General features: G+C 44.2%; 1 protein-coding gene across 4 annotated transcripts in view; it reads left to right on the top strand.

The window, feature by feature from the left end:
* Positions 1-24,101, top strand: part of LOC126562508 (G protein alpha o subunit) — a 287,823-nt gene that overhangs the window by 233,194 nt on the left and 30,528 nt on the right. For 3 of the 4 annotated variants that reach the window (XM_050219038.1, XM_050219037.1, XM_050219035.1), the window contains exon 2: positions 2,472-2,594. In XM_050219038.1, coding sequence (XP_050074995.1) covers positions 2,477-2,594 — 118 coding nt within the window. In that variant the 5' untranslated portion in view covers positions 2,472-2,476. Of the gene's footprint in view, positions 1-2,471; positions 2,595-22,302; positions 22,509-24,101 lie in introns of those variants that run through there. The other variant, XM_050219036.1, reaches the window with a different exon arrangement.

Genomic DNA, 24,101 nt, shown 5'->3' with positions numbered 1-24,101 from the left:
CATACCATCTTCTTCTTCTTCTTGCTTTGCTGCCCGTTCGAAACCAAAACAAATTTCAAAACAACTGTCAAACCGCTGGTCCGCCGTAGCCATACACAGGTGCGCCAGTTTTTCCGAAACTTTCCGACCGACCGAAGCAACAGTTCCTGGACATTGGAACCCAAAAACTCCGCGTGAAAACTATGATTTTTCAAACGTAACCGATACTGTGGCTAGGATTACCGCTTTTATTTTACCAACAAAAACCGACACATACTAAAATTCAACCAATTGCACGACAGAAAAACAATCAAAGGGCAAGTGTGAATGCGATTGTGATTCCCCCGGTGCAGTGCGTGTAGGTTTTTTTTTCTCTCGTTCGTTTGGTTGTGTGAAAATGTGTTCCCGTTTTTTTTTATTATTATGAATCATTCAGACGAAACACAAGCGTGAAGTGCCGTGATCAAGTGGAAATCTGATGCGTTTTCTGTCCATTCCGAAGAAGGTAAATTGCATCCTAAAAGTGCAACACATGCATGTTGTTTTTCCGTTCAAGAGCGTCCGACGAACAGTTCTTCTCCGTGTTGCTATGGTTTCTGGACCAAATTTTCCCACCGTATGGTTCGTCTGGTTGCGGTAGCTGTGATTTAAACCTGCCGTTTATTTTACTTCTAGTCACATGTTAGAACGAATGTTGCAAGCTTTTTGAGTTTGGTAAAGATTTGTCGCCAATTTTGTCCAGCATCTTGCTGGGGGAAAACAATTGCCCATTTTTTCCGTTGGCCCGGCGTCCCATAGGCGGATGTAATGTTCTGCGGAGTACGCAAACCGTGAAGGTTAACCGATAGATTAACCCATCGGGTTGTGTAGAATGGAGACGTGAGATGAAGTGTGCGGAAAGGCGCGGGGGATGTGAATCTGCTGCACTTGCATCCGTCGCAACTCCGTCCGCTGTCTCTCCGTACACTAATATCGTGAGAATGTTTCAATCGCGCGCGAATCAAGGCTAATTGTCGTGAGAACAAATCAAACCCACTGCAGTGATGCGTGCACTGGCTAGGGAGCGTAGTAGGTGATTAGCATTTTGCTTCGTCTATTTCTTGACCCGACGACGTTCCCCTCCACCCTTAGGGTGGCCGCACTCTCTACGAAAGGCTTACTACAGTGGGCGGATAATCCACGTGGCCACGGCAGGCAGCTGCAAACGGACACGATTTGTATTTTTTTTCAGCACCGCTAGTGACTCTGTGGCCGAGAAATGCATCACCGATGCACACTGATTGACTGCAAAAGCGGAGAACCTCATTACATTACTAAACGAACAAACATCGTGATAATACGTGAAGTGAGAGTAACTTAGAGGGTAGGCTGATTGTTAGGAATAGCGGCATAGAACTTCATACGTTTATTTTTTCTTTGCCTTTGTAAAGCACCTGAACAAACAGCGATGCAGCGTTAGAAGCAGAAAATTGCGAAATTTTGCTTACCGTTATTTTATATTAGCCCCCAAATGTTTCTAGTTGAATGAGACAAAAATAAGAAGAACGAAAACCATCCTCATAGCAACGCATCGCCCGGTTCGGCGACTAGATAGCTTTGCTCATAAAATGCAATTAATGATCATTACCACCGACTGCTAATGACTGCGGAAGAAAGGGCGCAAGAAATGGGGAAAAATCGACCCACAAATCAACCACCCACGCTTGGAATTGGGGAACTGTTGTCCTATGTTTACGTAGACCGCATCTCGAGTGATTTTTTAAATAAGTAACAAACCTAACACCACATGTAGTCTTCTTGGGTGGACAAATTAGTAATGAGCCAGCGTTGAGATCGAGCGTTTGCCGTTCACCATATCGTTCTCCCACAAAAAGGCTTCTTTAAGACATCCAATGGCACAAGTTCTAATGGTTTTTACTGTCCCTTCTCTATCTTTCTTTGTTTTCCAGCTGCTGCAGAAGGGTTGACTGTTGGCTTATTGACTGTATTCTAGAACGTTTTACACCGACGTGTGCCATCCCACCACAAATGAGCTTTCGCCCCATCTACACCATAGCTCCCATGCCCTATAACAATCTGAATAGCCGGTTGGATGGTTGAAGTTGCGAAAACTTCCACTCACCCATTCATTGTCGGATCGTGAGGGTGAAAATCGTGTGGAAAAGATGATAAAATAAAAGAGATTACCGAGTGGCAAAAGGAAGTTAACCCAAATGCGAAAGTTGGAGTCGCACGGTGTGATTGCGCCCTAATGTAAAAGTAAAGATTTTGAAAATAATGTTTAAGTGTTTTAAGAAAGTGTAAAATTATTTTAATTTTCAATACAAGAATGAAAAAATATTTGTGTGATTAAGAAAAAAAAAGTCATCCCTTGACATCGCTTCTCTTTTGTGGATAAGAAAGATCCTTTTGTTTAGTTGTGAGCGTTGTAACTGCCGGCGTGTGCAAGCAAACAGTTCGCAAGCCAACGTTACAACCCGTTAGCAAAGAAGTGACCATGGGTTGCACGTCATCGGCAGAGGAACGGGCCGCCATTGCCCGGTCGAAGCAGATCGAGCGCAACCTCAAGGAGGATGGCATCCAGGCGGCCAAGGACATTAAGCTGCTGCTGTTGGGTAAGTCGTTTCCAACCTCCGTACTCGTACTCGTCACTATTTACTAAGCCATATCGTTTAACATCTTGCACGTCCTTCGCGTTATAGTCTTGGGAAGGAGAAAAGCTCTCGGTTCTGCTGCTGCCACTGGTATCTGTTGTATTTGTGTTAAAAGATAAGAAGGAAAGTAACCCTTAAATAGGGTTTGAGGGGGGGGGGGGGGGGGAAGACCCCCCGAGAATGGGGTGTCGTGAAATCAAATCAACCTTTTACAGCATCCCTTACAAGGACGATGTGAACGCCAAAGAAACTCCCCCCCCCCCCCCCATAATCGAAGTAAGGGTACGGTGCACGAACGTATAAGTCCGAGATAAATGTCGCTTATTTCGGTCGATGTGGAGAAACCGGGTACAATGAACCTAAAATATTCATGGGTTGGGGAAACAGGTGAATAATTGGACACGCTGATTTATTAAAGCACTGAACCCCTGCTAACTAAGGGAGAGGTAAGGCTGTAGATACGTCTTTCCACTGCTTTTTCAATATTTTAAATAATTCTGCATACGAATCCCACCCAAACCCAGGCAAATGCCAGATAACGATTCTGTTTATTCTTATCGTTAACGGATTGGAATCGTACATTCGAATTCGAGGGCTTATCTAGATGATACCCCATATGGATTGGGGTCCGATATTGGTACGTGACAATATGTTTCGCGAGTGTGAGAAGTTGACCGAAAATTATGATATCGAATTATTGATCTGTTTGGTGTCGATATATGCATAAAATCCACACGTTTGCTCGATGTCCAATCAGTCCGATACCATTTAATGTGGCACATGGTATCAATGCCCTTTTTATGGGACATGAAAAGCAGGACATTTATTTAATTTAGCGTTGTTATCTTGTGCCATCGTCTCCACATGAAACCTGATCTATGTTTCTTACTTCTTATTGCTTAAATTTTATAATAAAGGTTTGCATTTCTATGCGTAAAATGTCTTGAAATGTTGTGCAGTTGAATGCTCCCAGTGCTGGAACCTGATATCAGTTTCGATGTACCTGTATTGATCTCAATATTCTTCTCTATTACAACTCTGTTCTATTCTTGACTTAACGACATCCGAGGTTAATGCGGGTCATCGAATGGCTTGTACTAGACTTGTTGATACCACGTAGTTGGATAGTCGCTCCAGATGGGATTTGCCGTGTGATGGGTAAGAGTGGACCGCTGACGAACACCTCATGCCCAGATTCTAGCATTCTCATCACGTGCCCCAGTCAGCGCATTCTTCCGTTCCGTTCCGTTCGGTCCGTTCCGCATTCTAAGTATTTTTAGAAATTGTTTTATTTGTTTAATTAAGGGCGATCTGGTGCTAGAGGTGTTATTAAACTGAAGCGGACAAGGCGTGATCGGATCTCATCTAGTCCCGTTCCACTGTAGTGAGGACAGCAGACTGGTTATCCTGATAAATGACCTAACTTGGAATGCCAAGAAGAAGAAAAAGAAGCATTCTCTTAACTCCTATCTGTAATGATTTCCTCAAAATATTTATATGTTGAAGCTATTATCATATTCCTACGATAATTCATTCTCTCTGAACCTTCTTACAACTAGACTGTGTTGACAAATGCATGACAAGAAAATCTGCATCATGTTTTTTAATCTCGCTTTTGATCGCTTAGCTGTGCAGCCGCCGCCAGTTGCCGGTTGTTTATTGCAGTTTCCGTTGTTTGTTTAATTTTTCAAGCAAATCGATCGCTCGCGAACCAACTTCCGTTACATTCCGGGCACAAGAAGGAAACATGCCAAACAAATCAATCCCCTTCCTACATGTTGATCTAAAAGGAGCTAATTCACGTCGTCGTTGTACATGCAGCGTACCAGCGATGCAGAGTGCAAATTGCAACTGGTGATTTTATACACGCCACAGCCATACTGCCGCACATGTTCGTGGCTGGAATGCCATCAAACGCTTCCAACCAAAAAACCGTTTGGAGACGTTCCTTTTGGTGTCGGTGTGTCTACGTTTTTTCCTCTGTTGTTGTTGTGTTTGTTTATGGCTGGCAACAATCATCACAAGAACCAACTGGCCAACGACACCGGTAGACAGATATCAATTTCATCGCTCATGGACTTGTTACGCTGCAGCGTCTGATGTGCTCTTTAGGGTGTACGTCTTTAGACTTGGTGTGTGTTTTTTTTTGGGGTGAGACGCGCAAACACATTTGAAAAGCCGAAAAGCAGCGATGAGAAAAGAGTTATTGCACCTTTTATTCACTTGTTGAAGCTTGAATCGTTTGAGCTGAACAGTCTTAAGCTGACCGGAAAACTGGACGCTTTTCCACACACACATGCCCGCAATGAGTTAGTGTTTGGCATCCTTCCATCCATTCCTAATGTGTTTTTCATCGCACTCGCATGGATGCTTTCCCTCCAGAAATGGGAAGGATACACTATCGTTCTCTTGGGTGCTTGATGCCCATATGTTGTTGTTGGACCGTTTTATCCACAATTAAATCATCGTTAGAAAAACAAAACTGGAATATCTTTCTCAAACCATACGTTGATACGGAATCGTACCAAGTCTCGTAAAATGCTAGGCAGCAGGTTGTGTCCAACTGTGTAGATCACTATCACAATGGTTCCTGGTGTGTGTGTGTTGTCTGTTTTTCTTGTTCATTTTGGAGGGAAATCTGGGTTAAATTTGCACATTTTGCAAGTCGGCACCACCACGCATCACGTAATAATCAGAAATCTATGCCAGAATTTAACAATGAGAAAGCGCTAAAAAGCCGAGAACATCAGCGGCACATTAAAATAGGTTCCACAAATTTACTTCGCATATCTCGAGGTGAAGCATAATACATTTTGACAAACCCTCTTGAACCCTCTTGACAAACCTTTTCTACAGTTCGTGTTTAATACCCTTTGCGATACCTGAAAGATTCTTTCCTAAATCGCAATGCTAAATCGCGCACATATTTCGCATGACACAGGACAAATTTAGCTGACTAAATCTTGGGAGGCTTCGAGAGTACCCCGACCATCCTGAAACGTGAGACCGGGGAAATCATATTGAGGATCCATGCGACGAAGACAAAATATCTGGTTCTCCTGGGGGCTCTGACCGTTATAAAGCCCGACTCGAAGGCAAAGCATCAGTTGACGGGGACGATCTCGCGGTGATAGATGAGTTCTGCTACTTTGGTACGATTTTAGTTTCAAGCAGTAAAAGCAGCGTAATGTCTTCTGAGGCCCAGAAGACTCCAACAACACACAAAACACACAATATATTCTTCTGGTAGTCCTCTACGCCAATGCACCCGCCTAATCCACTCCTGCTAAAGACTACCTTTGGCGGTGTATACGAGCAGAGCGTTTGCAGAAGGAGAATGATGAACCAGTGATGAGGATACCTCGCAAATGCCGCACGAAGAAAGTGCTCGTCATCGATCCGTTCGACACGAAGCGCAGAAGAGCCCAGCAAACTCTTTCGCTAGATCAGAAGGAGTCGAACCTTTCGAGGATCAAATGTAGCTGTGGTTGGAGGAATGCAATCCTTGATTGAGTGACCTTGATCGATTGGCGTCCTTATCATATCATGACGATGTGCTCAACTTAGAGCAAACCAAGTAGAAGAGAAGAAGGTTTTGGGAAGTTCCGCTACACCATGGGAGAAGTCCTCATGTCGCCAATCGTCGCTCAACAATCTGTTGAAAAGTTTATTGATAATTTTTTTTACTAATGTTATTTTTCTTAGCAAGGCTCTACAGGCTTGTCATGTCATTACTGGACACGTGTTACTTGATTATATCCGTAATTGGATGGTCAGTCCAGCGATCCGGGAAGATTGCCGAAGCTGAGATTGCTTGCCAATAAATCCACCAAATATGAAAGGAAATATTCAGCTTCATCCGATATTACAGCAAAACTTTCGGAAGAATTAAAATAGTTCTCCAATTTCCAAATCACACGCAAGTCTGTACAGCACTTGATTGTAATAGTTTTTTAGTGGTTTGACTCATCCACTCTTGGCACGTCACGCTTGAGGGTCGTGATTGTAACCAGTTTATCTTTCAATCGATATCATGCAGTTAACGGGTGCTTTTGTAAAATGAGTTTGAAGGATGGTACGATAACCAGTAAACCGGTCACTGATGACTGAAACGCTACTACCCCCGGTGGGGCAGTCTCAAGTGGGTGAGATTATGCATCGCACTTTGCTAAAATTAATTCATAGTTAGTCGGCAGCACCAAAGCGTCCAAGCATGTTTCTAAACGTAATGAATCATAAGAATAGCATCCAAAAAACCCTCCCTAAATCAAAAGCTATCGCCATCCAACCATCGTTTGCCGGCTTTTCTTGGAGACACACACTTTTTTTTATATTTTTCACCTTATATATCATCACCCAGCTTTCTCCGCCGCGCTCATCCACTCATTGTGTTTGATGAAAGCTCCCACAAAGTTTATGGGAGCTACTACACCCGTTCGGTGTTTTTCGTTTTCGAGCTCCGGAATCAGAATCGGCCTCTTTCTGCTTTCTGCGGGCTTTTGTCGCACGCAGTGGTACACTGCCCCCCTTTTGATTTGATTCACAAATTCGGTATGCGGTTGCCTGTCAGACGGGAATACGAACATTGCCAGTTACCGCATTGCCGGTCGCGCTGGAACTGTTTTAGACAGAAATAAGAGGACACCACCTGCTGCGTGTGTTGTGGAATAGATTTTCGTGCCGTGATTTTTTTTCACTTTGTGTACCACCACCGAGGATGATAAGCCATGTCTTCGTGTACTAAGATGGGAGAGAATTTGGGAAATAGGTTTCTTCGACTGAAGATCAGATTGGAGCTTACTTGCGTTGAGGATTTTCTTTATGACAGGTTTCTATTTTTTTTACAACAGAGCAAAAAGCGGTATCTAAAGTTAAATTATACTTTTTCTGTCTCTCTCTCCCTCTCTTTGTCGCTCGTTCAATTGATGCTTCCATGTTCCCCTTGAACACTCAACAAACACCGGTAAAGCCGGTAAATTGTAACATCCAATTTCTGGAGGGCTGTTTACCATTTACCACCACCAGCTGCTTGCGGGTGGTTCCGGATTTTTTGTTGCTGTTGGTTGTGTCGCGTTACGATCGGCCCGAACATGTCGCCGTTTGCGTTCCGGTACTTATGCTCTATGCCTTACAACCTGCCAGACAGCATCAACAATCGCCGAACGAGTGCTGCATCCAAGAGACAGAAGGGCCATTCTCGCTTATCTCGTTGCCCTCAACCAAATGTGTCCCCATTGTAAAAGGGCGGGAGGGGGGGACAGGGGGAATGGGAAAAGAAGAAAATGAGGCACAGCGTCATCGCATTGCATGCGTACACTCGCGCGTTAACCTTCGCGCGCGCCCAACAAACACACTGATTGTTCTAATATTGATCTAATTACGCTGCTGCTGCACGGCAGGGCCGAGAACTCTGTTTTATTTCGTGTGCTTTTACTGCTCGCAGAGTGTGTGGTGGTCTATCTATTCATCTCTGTTCATCTGTTAAATTTCACTTTACAGAGGAAGTTAGGGAGATTTTTTGAGTATTTAATTTAATTTTTGTTTAAGTATTAGGTTCGGTGCCTTATTCTCAGCTCTTCTTGAGCTGATTTTGTACAAAATTTCTCAACGCATTTCGTTTCGAGTAGCGTTTTCGAGTAAGTATGATGTAATAAAGCATTTTATAGTAAACTACTGTAGACGTTTTTCGTTCCTTGATTGCTTAACTACTTGCACATGCTCTTAGCAGCTTCACTTGATTCTGATTTAAGCGACGAATGGGCAAAAAAGACGTCCCGCAGAGTTCATCCTATGCTAGATGCATTCATATGGATAATTATGTTTATTGCGCAATCGCTGCAGATTGTGATCTTTGACAGTTAATGTGAATGAAGGCAAATTAATTACACATGGCCTCATGAAGCGTTGCAATAGAATGATTCTTCTGTACGAATAGATTCCTTCACTCTAGTCATTTTAAGTTACTTAACTGGATTTTGTCGTAGCCTGACGAAGGGGAGCGTTGCGTGGATTGCATACTTTTGTGTCAATTTGTGAAAAGTATGCAATTTGCACAACATGAGTATTTATTTACCATCTAAAATGAGATACGTTTTTGCTATTTTAACCTTAAATTAGATATTTTACAACTGAAAAAAATTGAACACAATTATTTGCTCCATTAAAAGAAAAACTATAAAATTGTTTTAATTCCATTTCTGTTTTAAAGCGCACATATTCGTGGCTGTAGATATTACGCTGTGAATGACGCTGCTCTTCCCCCCAAAAAAAAAGGGTGGCAACACTTTCTGCATTATACGCATGCATATAGTCTCCATATTGCTCACCCCTTGTTGGCTAAATAGGCCTCCCGGAATGCTGCTGCGATGCTGCAATTGTGTTGATAGTGAATTAAGCTGGGGAACGAAATCAAATCGGAATTTCGTTCTACGGGTTTGTTGATATGGGAAAAGAAGGAGGGGGGGGGGGGGGTATGGCGAGTAAGTGAACGGTCGGAAGGAAGGAACTGTCACATTGAAAAGGTGTTTTGGGGGGGGGGGGGGGGGGATGCGGAGATTGGGTACGATACTATTGTTGCCGTACCGTAACTTGAGCATCAGCTCAAGCTGTATGTCATGTGTGCAACCAGATTTCGTTTTGGGGTGGGGATCGTCAACTGTTAAAGGGCGAAAAATTGAGAACAGATTTCCAAACCAAACAATATAAAATTTAATATTTGCTTTAAGAGCAGTGATTATTATGCTAAAAAGTCAATCAATTGTAAATGTGTGTTTGCGCCATCTGTTATTGAATGTTTACTTCCCGGTGTAGATAAAAACAGTGACGCACTGTGCACTACTATTAAAGCGGGCTACTGTGGGGTAAAATGAGGGCCACCCAGCTTACTAGATAGGGTGGTATTGCTGCTGCTGCTGCTGCGGTTCATGCGATTCATCCCTTCGCCCTTTGCCCCCTACCCCTCCGTTTATGGAGCGTTTCCCCTTCCTCAAACTCCTCGCCACCCCAGCCATATGGCTTCTCCAAATGTGTCCTCGACCGTTCCGACTTCCGTTCAGCGTGAGCAGCGCGTTTTGCCCTTCTCATTTCACGCATCTCGCTGGCGCTCCCGTTATACGATATCCGGCTTGTTGAAGAAGGTTTTCTAGTGACGATTTTGCCTATCACCGCTGTGTATGTGTGCGTGCACACGGATAGTCTATTTTGCAAACAAAAAAAGCAAAGTCCCACCACGAAAGTATACTTTTTCTATATTTTTTGTTTTTGGAAGAGAGTTTATGTGGAGCAAGAGAACGAAAGAGAGCGGGAGAGACAGAAGGAAAAATCTGTTTGTTTTATGTGTGTGTGTGTCAGTGAACGTGCTTTTCCCGTTCACTTTCCAGTCCAACCTGATATTGCTTACCACTCGGGCTTGGAAAAGCGAGACCACCGTTGTGTGTGACACTGCAATTTTGGTGCGCTGTGAGCATGCGCCCGCCTCTGCAATGGGAGCTTCGTGAAGAATTGAGCGGAAAACTCACTTTTCCGGATGGTTTTTCCGGGAGCGTGAATGAGAAGCGTTTTGGCTGCTGTTCTTTTGCTTGGCTCGGGTGAGCGTAAGCGTTGTGAGAAGACAGTTTCGAGCAAATGTGTGGATAATGTTTGGACCGATTTGCGTCAATGCGTCATGTGGACAGAATGTTAAATTTTGCAATATCTCCAACCGAATGAAGTAGAGACAGTTCATGCAATACTTTAAAATAAATTCACTAAACTTTTCATAATTTATATTGTTCTTAGAAAATTCAAATAATGTTCCTTTCGTTACCGGCCATGTGTAGTTAACACATTGGAGGAAAGCTGGAAAAATCAGCACACCCTCCGCTCAGCGCTGCATTGCTTCTCCCTTGCCCTGTCCATGAATTTTAATCATAAAGTGAGCTCCGAACTGTATAGTGAAAATGAGAAGAGCTCTGGTTTCACATCCGGAGAAGATGACGCGATGTATATCTTCTGGGGGGAAGATTTCTCGGAGCCAGAGAAACTACACTAACCGTTCCGGAGCACGAGAGGACATTTGTTGAATAAAAACGAGCATCCGTTTCGCTGCTACCGTACGGGCGTGTGGTCGAAAAGGCGATTACTGGCTGGAGAGGATTTAAACTCGAGGAGGCGTTCGTCGTTTACTTGGTAGTGGTTTTTTTGCACAGTGATGTAGTAGTGTTGAGTATCCTTCAACAAAAAAAGTTAGTCCAATTGAAGAAATAGATTTGCAAATTTTCCAAAGTGATAAAATTCGTCTGGTTGGAAAAGCCCGTCAAACACACGCACACTCCAAACGGGGAAAGACTCCAACAAACACAACGCACAAGTAGGCACGGTTTATCATAGAGAGAGAGCGAGCGAGCGAGCGAGCAAGCGAGAGAGAGAGATGTTAAGGGTGGAAAAAAACGTCCCCTTTTTCCTCGGTGAGCCCCGCTTGTGCTGTACACGTGAGATCGCCTCTCATCGTGACGATACACACTGAGCAAGAGAGTGAGCCTGGTGTAGAATTTCTCATCTCGCGCGCGCCCTGGTGCCGATTGTTGGTTCTGTGTGCCGTGCCCCAAAAGGTCCCCCAGTGTGGTTGATGAGCGCAGGAACGAATGGTACCAATTTTCTCAACCAGCAGCTCCTTCTTGGGTGGTGGTTCGACGGTGAGCTTTTTCTTTCCTCCTGCAGGAGGGCTGCACCAACGGTGAAAAAAAAGGGCGGCTCCTGGGACAAAAAGTGGCGTGCGTGAAAATTCTGTTCCATAAAGAAAGAAATCGGGTTTGGTCAGTGGCAAGTGTCTAGTGAAGTTGCTGGCTAGGAAGAACACCAGCCTCCCTCTAGTGAAGGTTGAACCACGTATCCCTCCTGGTGTGGTGTGGAAAAAAAACACCTACCGGAAGGAGAATAGAAAAGAAGAAGAAGAAAACTAAAAACCAACGCCTGCTTTACCCCGGTGCTTCGCAGAACGCGGCGCGTGTCGCGCCTGTGTGTGTGTGTGCGTGCTTTTGGAGGAAAATTTTGCACAGGAATCAATTCTTCGTGACCCCCAATGTGCAGCACCGTGTACCGAACCAAAAAAGTGCGTGCAGTGTGTGTGTGTGTGTGTGTGTGTATGTGTTTATGATTCATAATTTTCCAGAACCATACCTCCCCCCCCCCCTCCCCCCTCCTGGGGGGCTGTTGCTTGTGAAAACAAATCTGGAAAAACGGCAACACCTTTTATCTCATGCACACACACACACGCACATGGCACACGCCCGCGAGTTTTTTGTTTGTGTGTGCTGGGTCGTGTGGTGGGGATTATCTTGGTGTGTTGGAGTTTCCTTTCATCCGTCCCGTCCGAGCCGCGTGCGTGCATGAAAAATGAAACGTGACGTGAAAATGCAAATGTGTGTGCGTGTGTGAGTAGCGCTCTATTTTTCGTTCGACTCGGTGTGTCGGTATCAGCGCGCACAAGGTGGTAGAAACGAGTGATGATGACCGACTTCTTCTAAGGTGACAAATTTTCCTCACCGAAAAAGCAGAAAAAAGAATTGGAAAATGAAAAAAAAACGTGAAAAATAGAGCCGCACGGGGTGTGCAATAGTGTGCGATAGATTGGTGGGATGGATGTCCATCAACGGTTGTGGATGCAGAACAAGATTTAACGGTTCATCTAGCGTGTGTGTGTGTGTGCGAGTTTGTGTATGTGTGATTCTCAAGATGATCTCAAGATGAAGTGCTAATGATGCATAAGACATACACGTATTCATATGGAAACGGTGGTTGGCGTTCCGCGAAACACGAGGATTAAGACAAACCAGACTTGCGGGTCGAAACTGATGATGAAAAATGGCAGCAGCAAGTTAGGAAAAAAACGCCTTTTTCGTCCGCCTAGTCACAGGATCTAAGGAGGCTTACAACCACATGCGTGTGTGTGTGCGTGTTTAGTGAGGTTTAGAGAGGCGTTTGTGGATTGGAGCATTTAAATTTTGATTTATTGGTCCTAACAATCAGTTTTGTGAACCGTTTTTTCGATTTAAAATATTGAATTAAGGTGCAAACCCCGTACCATGTGTACCTACTGCAGAATGTGTGCAAATTCGCAAGTTAACGCGCGTGTGATTGCATGTGTGTACGAGTGTGTGTGTGTTTAAATCGTTTGACGTTCGGCGACTTCTTTCACTCTCGTCAACCTTCAACGCGCACAGCAGCCCTAACGCGACCACCACCACAGAAATGGTGGAGATACATCTTTCCCCACTATTCCTGTGCCTGTGGGCTGGTGTGACAGTATGTGTGCCCATCAATGTGCGCGCAAACGCGTCGTCCTGCCTATCCGCTTGTTACAGCTCGCGCTTGTGTGTGTGTGCGTGCATCAGGAGTCGTTTCCTTAGTAACTTAGCACTTTCCCATACACTCAGAGCCACGCACACAGTGTACAAGTAATCGCGAAGCGTGAAACAACAGAAATTGCGTGAGATATCATGATTAACAGGCGCTGTGTGAACAACGGAATCTTTATCACCTTCTCACACATACAGCGACGCGCACACTTTTCGGTTCTGATACGAACTACAGAGGGGGTGAATATCGATTTTTCCTCTCTCTCCGCTCATCGTACTACACTCACACTAATACACACCCAGGCCAGGCAATGTTCTCGCATGGGCATTGCTTTCGCTCCCAGTGGCTTCCATTACACCCCCTGCAGGTTTTCGCATCCGGATCCGGTGCTACCTTCGCACCACTGTGATGCTGCCTTGGTCCATGCTCGGCCTTTCCACCCGTGAAACACACACGCACACATTTGAAAACTGCCAGTGCTGAGGGAGCTGTGTGTTATCGCCGTATTACTAGCTCCCCTGGAGCAACAGCATTGATGAACGCTGCTGATGGTTCCGCATGGTGCCGTTTGATGGCAAAGTCCTGGTAGCTGGGGCTGGACCACTACTGTGACGTTTAAGACCAGTGCCATGTGATGGCGAGAAGGATGCCTTTGAAGGACACTTGGTTTGATACGTTGTGCAAAACTAACGAGCACTGAAGGTTATCTGCAGCTAGTGTGCAGATATGTTTTGTCGTGCGGTTGTCACTTTCGTGTCAATTTTGTGCATTGTTTTCTTCTATGATGTTGCTTGTTTGCATAAGTGTGTATTAGACGGATACTTTAGATGACATATTAGACTCTCAGACCTTGATTTAGTTTTCTGCAGCCTCCCAATAAGGTTTTCCTCTCCATTAAATTCTAATGGAAGCATGACTTGTTATCCTCACTTCTGCAACGGTGCATAAGAAAAGGAAAAATCACTTTCTTGCATCATTGAAGTGCAAATCAGAAGTGACGTTGATGGATGATGTTTGTTGAAACAGGAACAGAATATGACATATCCTGAGACATGAGCCTTACATTTCGTTAGAGGAGTGTCCTCGTGATAGTGCATTTTAAGACTTCTGCTTTTTGCTCAAGTTTGCTTAAAGTTGGGGTAGTATCAGTAGACGACAAGGACCGGAGTTCTAACTCCATCCGAACCGTTCCTTCCTCGTGAGGACTGAATGTTCAACTACGTGCAATAAAGTCTACTAAGCCATTAGATGAGCCGCCGAGATCTAGAAGGTCGTTGAGCCAAGATTAGTAAGTAGAGCACCGAGAGCATTCTTCAAACTCCATCCGAACCGTTCCCGGAGACTAACTATCAAACTAAGTTATCGGCGGAACTAAAGGACATCCCAGAATCCGCGTTTTCAACCTGCTTCGAGGAGTGGGAGAAGAGGTGGAAGAGGTGCATTGCATCGGAAGGGGATTCCTTCGAAGGTGAAGAATGACCTTCATTTGGCCTAATAAAAAACCATTTAAGAAAAAATCGCTTAGTTACTTTACTCTTCGGGCACAATTGCATTTATTGCAGAGCAGCCAACAAAAGGCTCCAATTTTACACTACCAACCGCCATTTGATTTGGCTTGCTTGGCATTATTTATTTATAAATATCCTTCTAAGCACCACCACCAGCACCATACCGCGGGCCAGCCATTCCAGCCTGCTCGTAATAGATTAAATTTTGTCCCCAAAGTGCACAGCGTAATCGATTTTCCGGTACGGTTGGGATAAAAATGGCTTTGCGCGGTGGGCTGTGCCATGCGGGACCAGCGAACAATGTGAGCCGAACGATAATAGTGGTTGGATGTGCTGTATATGTTGCTGCTGCTGCTGCTGCTTTGCTTTCACCACCTTTTGTGATAAGGTGTGGCTTTGCTCCAAATTCCACTCCTGTTGCATTCTCTGGTGTTTCAACGCCTTTCCATCGTGTGAGGTAGGTGGGTTGGTTGATGAGAAAAGGGTACATCCGCTGTCCGACATTGTCCAGAACCACAGACACGTACAGCACAACTTCCGCCCGCCGGGCACAGTGCTGTGCACACACACACACACACAATCGGTTGGTCCGCTTTGGGGGTTTGGGGTTGGTTATCTGTTGCGCACTGTTTCGGTGCATCGGTCTCTGCTGCACGGCTGCCGGGTGGGCGAATGCAACAGGAAATTGGGGTTCGGTGCCAAAACCGATAGCATTTCGAACGTGTACCATTTTGCACCTTTGCCAGATTGAAAAGGGGCAACAGGGTTGTGAACAAACACAACCCAGTACACGCGACGTGGAAGGAAATTTTATTTTTTACCCATTTATTGATTTAATTGAACTGGATGTGGACCAATCAAGTGCTGTAGAATAGTGAATTTTTTCTTCTTTATTTTAAACTAATTAAGACAACTTGCGAAGTCTTGCTGTTCAAAGCGTTTTCTTGTTCAGCGTCCAAAAAAGAAAACGCAATATCGACAATATCTTCCAGAACGTTTAGTTACCACTGTGTACGAGAAATTGATCACGGAAAAATCCACCACCCAGGAAGACCAATCGCCATCGTCGTTTGTTTTCTGTTCCGAGCTATTTCCCTGGAATTTGGCGTAGTAGCAAATCTACGCCAATGGTCGTATCGCACACCTGTTGTACGGCCCCCCGGCAACACTCGTTGACAACATCTTGTTCGATGTGGGCGATTGGTTTGCTTTTGCTGCCTCCGGTGGTCATCAGATTGCAGATCGTTTACACAAGAGTGATCAGAGCAGATAGCATTAATGGGAGTGGGGTTTTTTTTCTTTTTCGTGGAAATTATTATTTTGGTATAGACTGTTCACGAAAGCTGTCAAAAAATGAGCTGAGAAGGTCAATGTAAATGTTTCCGGATAGTATAACGTGTAGAGCTCATGCTAATCTCATCCTAATTCTGGTGCTTTTGCTTTTGCTGGTGCTTAAAGGATCAATAGCTTGGATTGTCATGGCTAAACGACCTACTTGGACGCGTTGGTCAACGAATTGCTTACTAGACTTGTTTATACCACGTAGTTGGAGAGTCAAGTGCTCACTGAGGGAAAACGGTACGGATTTGATTTGAACTCCGTTTCTGCCGCGTGAAGATTGGCGCCACTGTCGCCTCTACCACGGGAATGCTCCCGGGATATTTTGAAGTAGATTCAGATATTGTTGAACCAAGTATAATCATACAAAATAGAGTTTTTGAAGTCAAACATAACTCGTCATTTATTAGACTGAAATGCAGCATTCTTTTCTCGACAAAAGCATCACTTTTTCATAGTGACAGTATTCTAAATTAAATAATTTTTCTTTGAAGTTTGGAGGTCCGTTCTCTCCATTAACCATTCCGTTTGTTTATTCGTGTTTGTTAATCATTTAAAACGAATCGTACCATCCACCGTTTATCTTCTGTGATCCAATTCTAATATGCAAACACCCCAACTTTTGGACCCTTTTCGACTTTTTTTTGTTGTTGTTGTTGCAACTAAGCAGCAACCCTTTTCCAGCAGCTTAATCATCATCATCTGTGTGTACGCAACGGATGAATATTTGGAGCTGAGCTGAGCTACACGGGACGACAACGAATGAGTCGTTAGAAGACATTATTTTCCTCAAAGAAACAAGCAAAAAAACAAAATCACACCCCAAAGTAGAGGGTGTCCTATCCAAAAATGTGATTGTTGTGGGTATTTGTGCGTCGGAAGCTGAATGTGTTATGTCAGGTTCCGAAGTAGGCGCATTAAATTCGTTTAAGAAAAGCAATCTGGAGATTCGACACACACACACACACACACATAGAGCAAAAGCTTGATTTGGAAAAATATAAACAAGCAGGAGAGAAAGAGAGCAATCCATTTTGTCCTGGTGTTAGTGCGAGAGCTAGAGAGAGAATGAAAGATCAATTTTCTTGGAATGCTGCTGCTTTTGAAGGCTGTTACGTAGGATGGCTTCCACTGTGAATCAGAGATTTTCTTGTAATGAGATACCGAAAAATGAGGTACAAACACACACATACACATGCACAACCGCACCGCAAAGGATGTAATGTGAGCTGTGTGTGTATATTTGTGTCTGAATTGGTAAGGGATTTGGGGAAAAAGCTACATAAAACTTTCACTTCTGTTGTGCTATATAGTATGTGTGTGTGTGTGTGTGTGTGTGTGTGTGTGTGTGTGTGTGTGTGTCGGGACATTGGCTAAGGGAGTTCGTTCCCTTAGAAAGTAGTTTTTCCCTTTATTGGTTTAACTCCCGGCTGCATTTTCTCTCCCTGTCACTCACTCTCTCTTGGTTTATCTCTTAAATTTCTTGTTATCGTAACATCAGGAGGAAAAAAAAGCAAAGTTTTCTTTTCAAACCTCCAGCTCATTGTAGCAGCAGCACCTTATCCACCCAAAAGTTGGCCTCACCTAAGGATCCCATTTACAGACTCCTTTACGGTTCCAATCACTCGCCAGGGCTGAGGGTGGATCAACATCACTTTGAAAGAGCGTTTGGAAAAAGCTTTTCACACATTCAAACACACACACACACACACACACACACACACACACACACACACACACACACACACACACACACGTGGTAACTTTGTGGCGCAGCTCAAGGTCAAAATTGGAAGAGGAATGTTACTTCTTTGCAAAATCAAGCGTACTGCACCCAGCGAAGGGTTTAGTGCGTACGACCTTTTTTGTGTTCGAGCGCTTGGTTAACATTCTGTGAAATGGCGCCCAGTTTGAGAGAGCGGTACGAGACGACGGGGCGTGTCGCACAAGTGAGAATTCGTTAATGATAACGAACGGAACGGGCTTACCCAATTTACCGTAGCATCGGTTTTCGCTCGCTTGCTTCTTGATTACATGCACGTCTGTCGCCCACTCGTCGTGGTCGTCACCTTGCGGCTGGGTTTCCGTGGATCCTAAAAATAAGCTCACCTCACAGTGTAACTCTTATTTAGTCCCTTTTCTCTGTACGTCGCAGTACCAGTTGTTAAACCGGTGTAAGGCGAAGAAAGCTTCGCCAGTGCCGTAATGCCTGCAGTCGTAATAAAATGGTGAAAGCAGCACTACACAAGGCTGCGAACGATGGTGGTTACTTGGATGGTAGCATTGTGTGTGCTTCTTATTTTACGTAGCCGATTTTATGTTTTTTCGTTAAACAAGCTCTTCCTTCTTGAGAGGGCGATGCCCGCCAGAAGCACGAGAAAAGCGCGAAATTGCGTACCAGCCACCAAGCGTCTCCATTGCTGCTTTTGCAACGGGACGGCCATCGGGACATGGGGGAACGTGTAGAGAGGGTACGGGGCTTTTTTTGTTATTGCATAATTTATTATTAGCGCTTCTTTTAGCTGTGTGTGTGTGTTTGGGTTAGTGCTCAAGAAACTGGCGCTGACTGTAGCCCCCCTACCCGTGATGCTGCGATTGGCACCCGAGCGATTAATTTTGCAAATTGAGTTCGCCGACATCTTCGAAATAAGGGCAGTTTTATTTTTTAAGTGCACTTTTGATTACCCAAGGTAATTGAGTTGCAGATGATGGGTTCTTCGCTATGGTAATTAAATCATTAATTTTAGTTCCCCTCCACCGTTTGGGAAAGTTCTGGCTCTCAGTACAGTATTTCAACTATTGTCTCGTCAAAAATGTAAAATACATTTAACAAAATTCGTTCCATAGTTTGTATATGAAAAATCTATTTGTATTATGAAAAAGCTAAAAGTTATTAAAACAGTTCATCCTGGCCAGCAAACATTCATCCTTGTGTGACCTTTTCACATAGATTATTATAGCTTTCGAAAGCAATACGAGACCCAAACCGTTATTTAAGAATAAAACAAAAATAAAGACGGATGGCTCTATCTTGTTCAATTTCTTATGTAGTCTCGATTAAACCCATGCCAGACGAAGCGCAGGAGGGCTCTCACATTTGACCCACTAACGCACAGGTATGCGACGCACTATTAATAACTTCATTTTACCTCAAATCAATATCTTGGTCGAACGCTCACTCGTGCCGGGGCTCGCCACTAATCCCGCGATCGTCTATAAATGGAATGGTTCGATTTGGTCGATGAATTAATATTAATCGGTTGTGATCGATTTACGGGGATTAATAGCAATGGAAGACAATTGTGGGAAATATTATCATAAAATTTTGTTTTTGATTAAAAAAGAGCTTATTTTAATGAAGCTTTGTATATTTTTTGAATTTTACTCCAGTATTAGAATTATGAATAAAATAAAATCTAAAATACGGCGTTCAAGTCATCAAGTAAGCACAAAAAGCTACCTTTCTTTTGCTTCTTGTACTGCCCCGGTAACAGGTATTGTTGTGTGTGCGTTTATACTACCACTTTTGGAGGATGTAAAACTCCCTGTTTGCAAAAATTGCCACGTGCCATGCGCAGTAGAAAGGAAACCGTTTAGTAGCGTCCGTCCATAACCCGATAGCGCAAACACACAAACCGGGTTCACTTGTTTTATCGTGAGTGGGGGGGGGGGGGGGGGGTTACCAAAGGGGTCGGTGAAAAGCAGTTGGACGAGAATTGTGGCAGGAAGGGCAAGAAAATAAGTGACAAAAATATGAATTACATTTGCATGTCGTCGGGTCCTTAGAGAGAGCGTGGCAGCGTGGCGTTTCTGCCTCTGATCCGCAAATGAATGGATGGTTTTGGATTGTTGCTCTATATTTTCGCCTTTTTTTTGTCTCCTTTTATCCAATTTTTCAATTGCAACCTCAAAAATAATGAGGCTTTTCGAATTTCTGTACCACCACCATAACCTTCTAACATCCAACCACTCGCTCCAGACATTGTTTATGTGGCGTGCTTTTTGGGGGGTCTCTTTTGCACGCGAAACATTGTGTACCACGAAAGCGGTTGGAGTTTTAGTTTGTGGTACTAAAGTAAGACACTTGGAAACAGTTCGGTTTGTGGCGAGTTCTTTTGTGTCTGTTAGCGGCCCTGTTTTCGGCAGGGCTGAATAAAGAACTCGTCCCGCTGCTTATTATTGATTGAGTGAAGTTTTTAGGTTAAACGAAAACTGATAAAGTCACGAGAGCATGCTAACGCCTTGTGTGTAATTTTTGTGTGGCAGAAAAGGGGGAAATATACTTTGCGGGGGGTTTTAGGTTTCAATTGCGCTTTTTCAGTGGTTCAGTTTAGAACTACGTAAAATGCATATTTTTACTGCTCGTTGGTGCGCTCGTCGTTGGAGCATGCGTCAATAATTTGATCGCCTACTACCATCACAGCTGCCTCGCGAATTGAGCGGATCCAGAGGACCTTCACGCGGTTTGCTGTGCGCAAAGTGTTTTGGAGGTACTGGCTCAGCTCTGCCTTGTCAGCTCGGCCTGCCAACGGTAGGTGCGAATGATCCTTTGCTGGTGTGCCTTTCGTGCCTTTAATTCTTCCTCCGACCTATTTGACTTATCCTCTCCCCAGCCACTTTCCGTGCTCGTCTTCACTGCTCATCATTTAGTCTACTTAACTTCTTTTGACCTCTTTTCCCTTAACGTTTAGCGATTAAGTTGGAAATTTTGTGTAGCCTTAGGCAGACAAATTGTGAAGTAAAATAAATGAAATTAATAAAATTAATAAATGTCAGAGTATACATAAACTTCTTATGTACATAATTTGTATAAGCTGACCTTGCCAATGAAGCTTAAAAAAATGAAAATAGATACTAAAGCCTACAAAGACCCCAATAGCAACAATTTGAACGATCGCAGCACATGATAAGTCTTCGTGCTTCGGTTGTGCCACTGAAACTATGTGCTACTGTTGCAATATCATCTGCGATCGTTACTTTGAAAGTGCTTTCGCTGCCAGAAATATTTTTTAATTTGAGAAACCATCCAAAATATCCAGTAAGAATTATATAAACATCGTACCTTTAATGATAAAATTCTATTCAAAAAAAATAAAGCTTCATCATGCTGTTTATCTTGCAACCGTTTTATATTATTATCCCGGGGGTAGAGAAAATTCTTTCTGACCAAACCAAGCAGCGGAATAATGGCCAAAAGCGCGCGCTACTCCATCATCATCAAAAGCATCGCCATTCGTTAATCGATATCGCACTTGAGATAAAAGCTATACATCCTTTGTATACATCCGTATTCGTATTGCTGCCGCATTCGAGCAGCTGCTCCTTCCTCTGCTCGTCTTCTGCGGCCCAAATGGACCACAATAAATCATTCATTAATGGCTGTGTGCTACCGAAAAAAGAGGATACTCTCCGGAGGGAAGAAAAATATTTCGGAATGGCAAATTTACCGGACAGCGTTTCACATCAGCAACGTCATCAGTTGTGCGGCATGTTACGCATATGCACGATACAAGGGTGTCCAGTGACACCATGTTACGGGGTGATGATTTTACTCATCAAAACACACGTCTCCGACCATACAAGTGAGTGTGGCCGAGGGTGAGCCGGCAGACGATTAAACAGTGTGACGAAACGTGGTGGTGTGTGGTGAAAAAAAAAAAAGGAAAAAAAAGCATTTTGTAGTGAAGTGAATAGTGCGCTAGTGGACATTTGGACATTGGAAGGCTTTTGGGCAAAACGAACACGTGGCTAAAGGACACGCTGGACACGAAAATGAAGACGAGACGGGTGGATGTTTTCTTTCCAGATTTTATGACGGCTCAAGTGTCCGTGTGCGGTCTGTGATCGTTAAACTCCAGCACACAAGGGTGGATCTCGAGAAGGTGGTTCTATAATCGGATCGGCAAATGGGAAGTTTTTTTGGGGAGGATTTTAAAGGACCAATAAAACGTTTGCTTATTTGCCTCGGATTTCGTGCATAGTTAAACCTCTACCGTTTGTAACTTATTCATGCTATTGCTTGCTATAAAATCCACCTTTTATATCCTTCAAGTAAAACCGTGCGCTCGTTTCCATCTTACTGAGCTTATTCTAAATGTCTTCCAAATTTTCTTAGAAAATTGTAGCAAATAACAAAACACGGCGCCGATTAAAGTGAAGCGAAGAAGCGATCGACACGTGCGGTGTGTGCGATCGACGGCAAGTGTTCACTGTGGCAAGTGGCAAACTTTCGGTGGCTGGCGTGCCTAGCATATAAGTCTCCACTGCGTGTGTATGTTTGTGTGTACGTGGGGTTGCAATTTACAGGGTGTAGTGATAGGTTGCTGCAGCACTAGTCACCGAGTGTAAAATATATTTTGTAAGAACGCCATCCGGCACAAACTTAACTTCAGTGCAGCTTCCTCCGCTCTGCAACCGGATCGATAGAGAGTGTGCGTGCGTGCAAGAGTGGGAGAGCGCCATCATCATCATCCCCTCCCCTTAAATTTTCAAAGCTGTGATTTTCGTTTGGCCAAACCCTTTTGGCCGAACCGACAACAAACCTTCAAAACGTTCTGCACGGAAGCGATACGCATTATGGGGTGCGCACAGTCGGCTGAGGAACGGGCTGCCGCCGCTAGGAGCCGCCTGATCGAGCGTAATCTCAAGGAGGACGGTATCCAGGCGGCCAAGGACATCAAACTGTTACTGCTCGGTAAGGGAAGGGGGGGGGGGGGGGAAAGCGGACGTAACGGTGTGAATTGTATTGTAAGGAAGTTTATGTCTTTATTTTAAAATAATGTATAACATCGAAAGTGTGCTATAAAAAACCTCCAGCTTTATGAACATCTCGTAGTCGTGCCATAATTAATGTACACTGAACTAGTTAACAGCTTTGCTTGGCGTACGGCCAATCTTTAGTAGAAGAACCTACTTAAATTGTGCTCAGAGAAAACTAAAGACAAACTTTTCGTGCCGAAATTGAACGCTACAATGTAGTACAACCTGTGTGTTCCGGCTTCTCTGAGTGTCAGGATGATGGGTTTGATTCTGGTTTATTCGCATGCCAGTGGAGTGGATCATTTCGAATCGAAATTTGGAACGATCCGTACAAGAGTGTGCCGTGATCTCACCGAAAACCTCTATCCACCTCAATCCTGATTTTGTTTAGGAATCGCTGGCGAGCGAGCTGAAGAGGGGGGCCTGCTGTGGGGCAGCCGACAGCAGGAAGGTTTATCCCATAAACATGTTCGATGCATTGGTGAACACTGATTTTCTAAATATAACCCCAAAACCCTCCCTTGAATGTTGGAGAGAGATTGGGATTGCTGATGACTCGTGTGCCACGAGCCGGCCCCCGTTCCAACCACTCTCACTCAACACACTCACGCGCTCCCCATAGTATATCCGGAATCGGGTTCTCCAGACTGTTTCATTCAGCGTTATTGTAAACACTTCGTACGCTATGGTTTGAAGATCTCCTTGCCTCTCTTCTACCACAATGGAGCAGAAGCTGTAGGACGCCGATTCTCGATTGGAAAACACTTACAGCTTCTTCCACCGTGGCATATATCTTCTTCAAACCACAACAGTTTGCGTTGGGTGAGAATGAAGAAAGAACACTCCAATTTACTTAGACCCAATTCGTGGCCAATTTCCCACTAGATGGCGCTGTAGTTTAAGAACGCTCCATTTTTCGACCGCTGGGATTATTTGTTGCCACCGGGGCCACCGGTTTGAATCGGCATCGGCCGACGATAACCGGGAGCGACGCTGTTTTGTTACTATTATTTCTGACCGTGGAGAAACCGTCTGTTCAAATATTTATCTCAAAACCTCTGCCCTTGCTTAGTCCACACGGCGTTCCTCGTGTCGGAAGCTTTGGTTTTTTTGCAAACTTTTCTTCCCACCGGGCGGCACCCACCAAGTCTGTCCTATGAATGGGAAATGTTCTGATATGAACGCGCACAACCACAGCCACAGTCGAGAGAAAAGCCGCGAAAATCGAACCATTGATCAGTACGAATGACGTCAATTCGCTCATTTACATCGTATTGTGTGTGCCTGTGCGTTTTATTTTTCTCGCTTTCTACCCGTTTTTACAAATTTGGGGAAGGGAAAGTATTTATTGTTGAACTGAAATTTGCAATACACTCTCAACTCGGGCGCTCTGGCATTGCTTGGTTTGCGTTTTGGAAATTCAAGTGCAGCACTCGTTCCTGCTTTTTCTGCAGTAGAAAAAAATGAAGAAATTCCTGGAGCGGAGGCTTGGTTTTACGAAAAGAAAAGGGAACATATTTTTATCCAT

Source organism: Anopheles maculipalpis, chromosome 3RL (assembly GCF_943734695.1).
Source record: "Anopheles maculipalpis chromosome 3RL, idAnoMacuDA_375_x, whole genome shotgun sequence".
Lineage (NCBI taxonomy): Eukaryota > Metazoa > Arthropoda > Insecta > Diptera > Culicidae > Anopheles > Anopheles maculipalpis.
The sequence above is the reverse complement of the archived record's forward strand: the minus strand, read 5'-3'. Positions and strand labels throughout refer to the sequence as shown.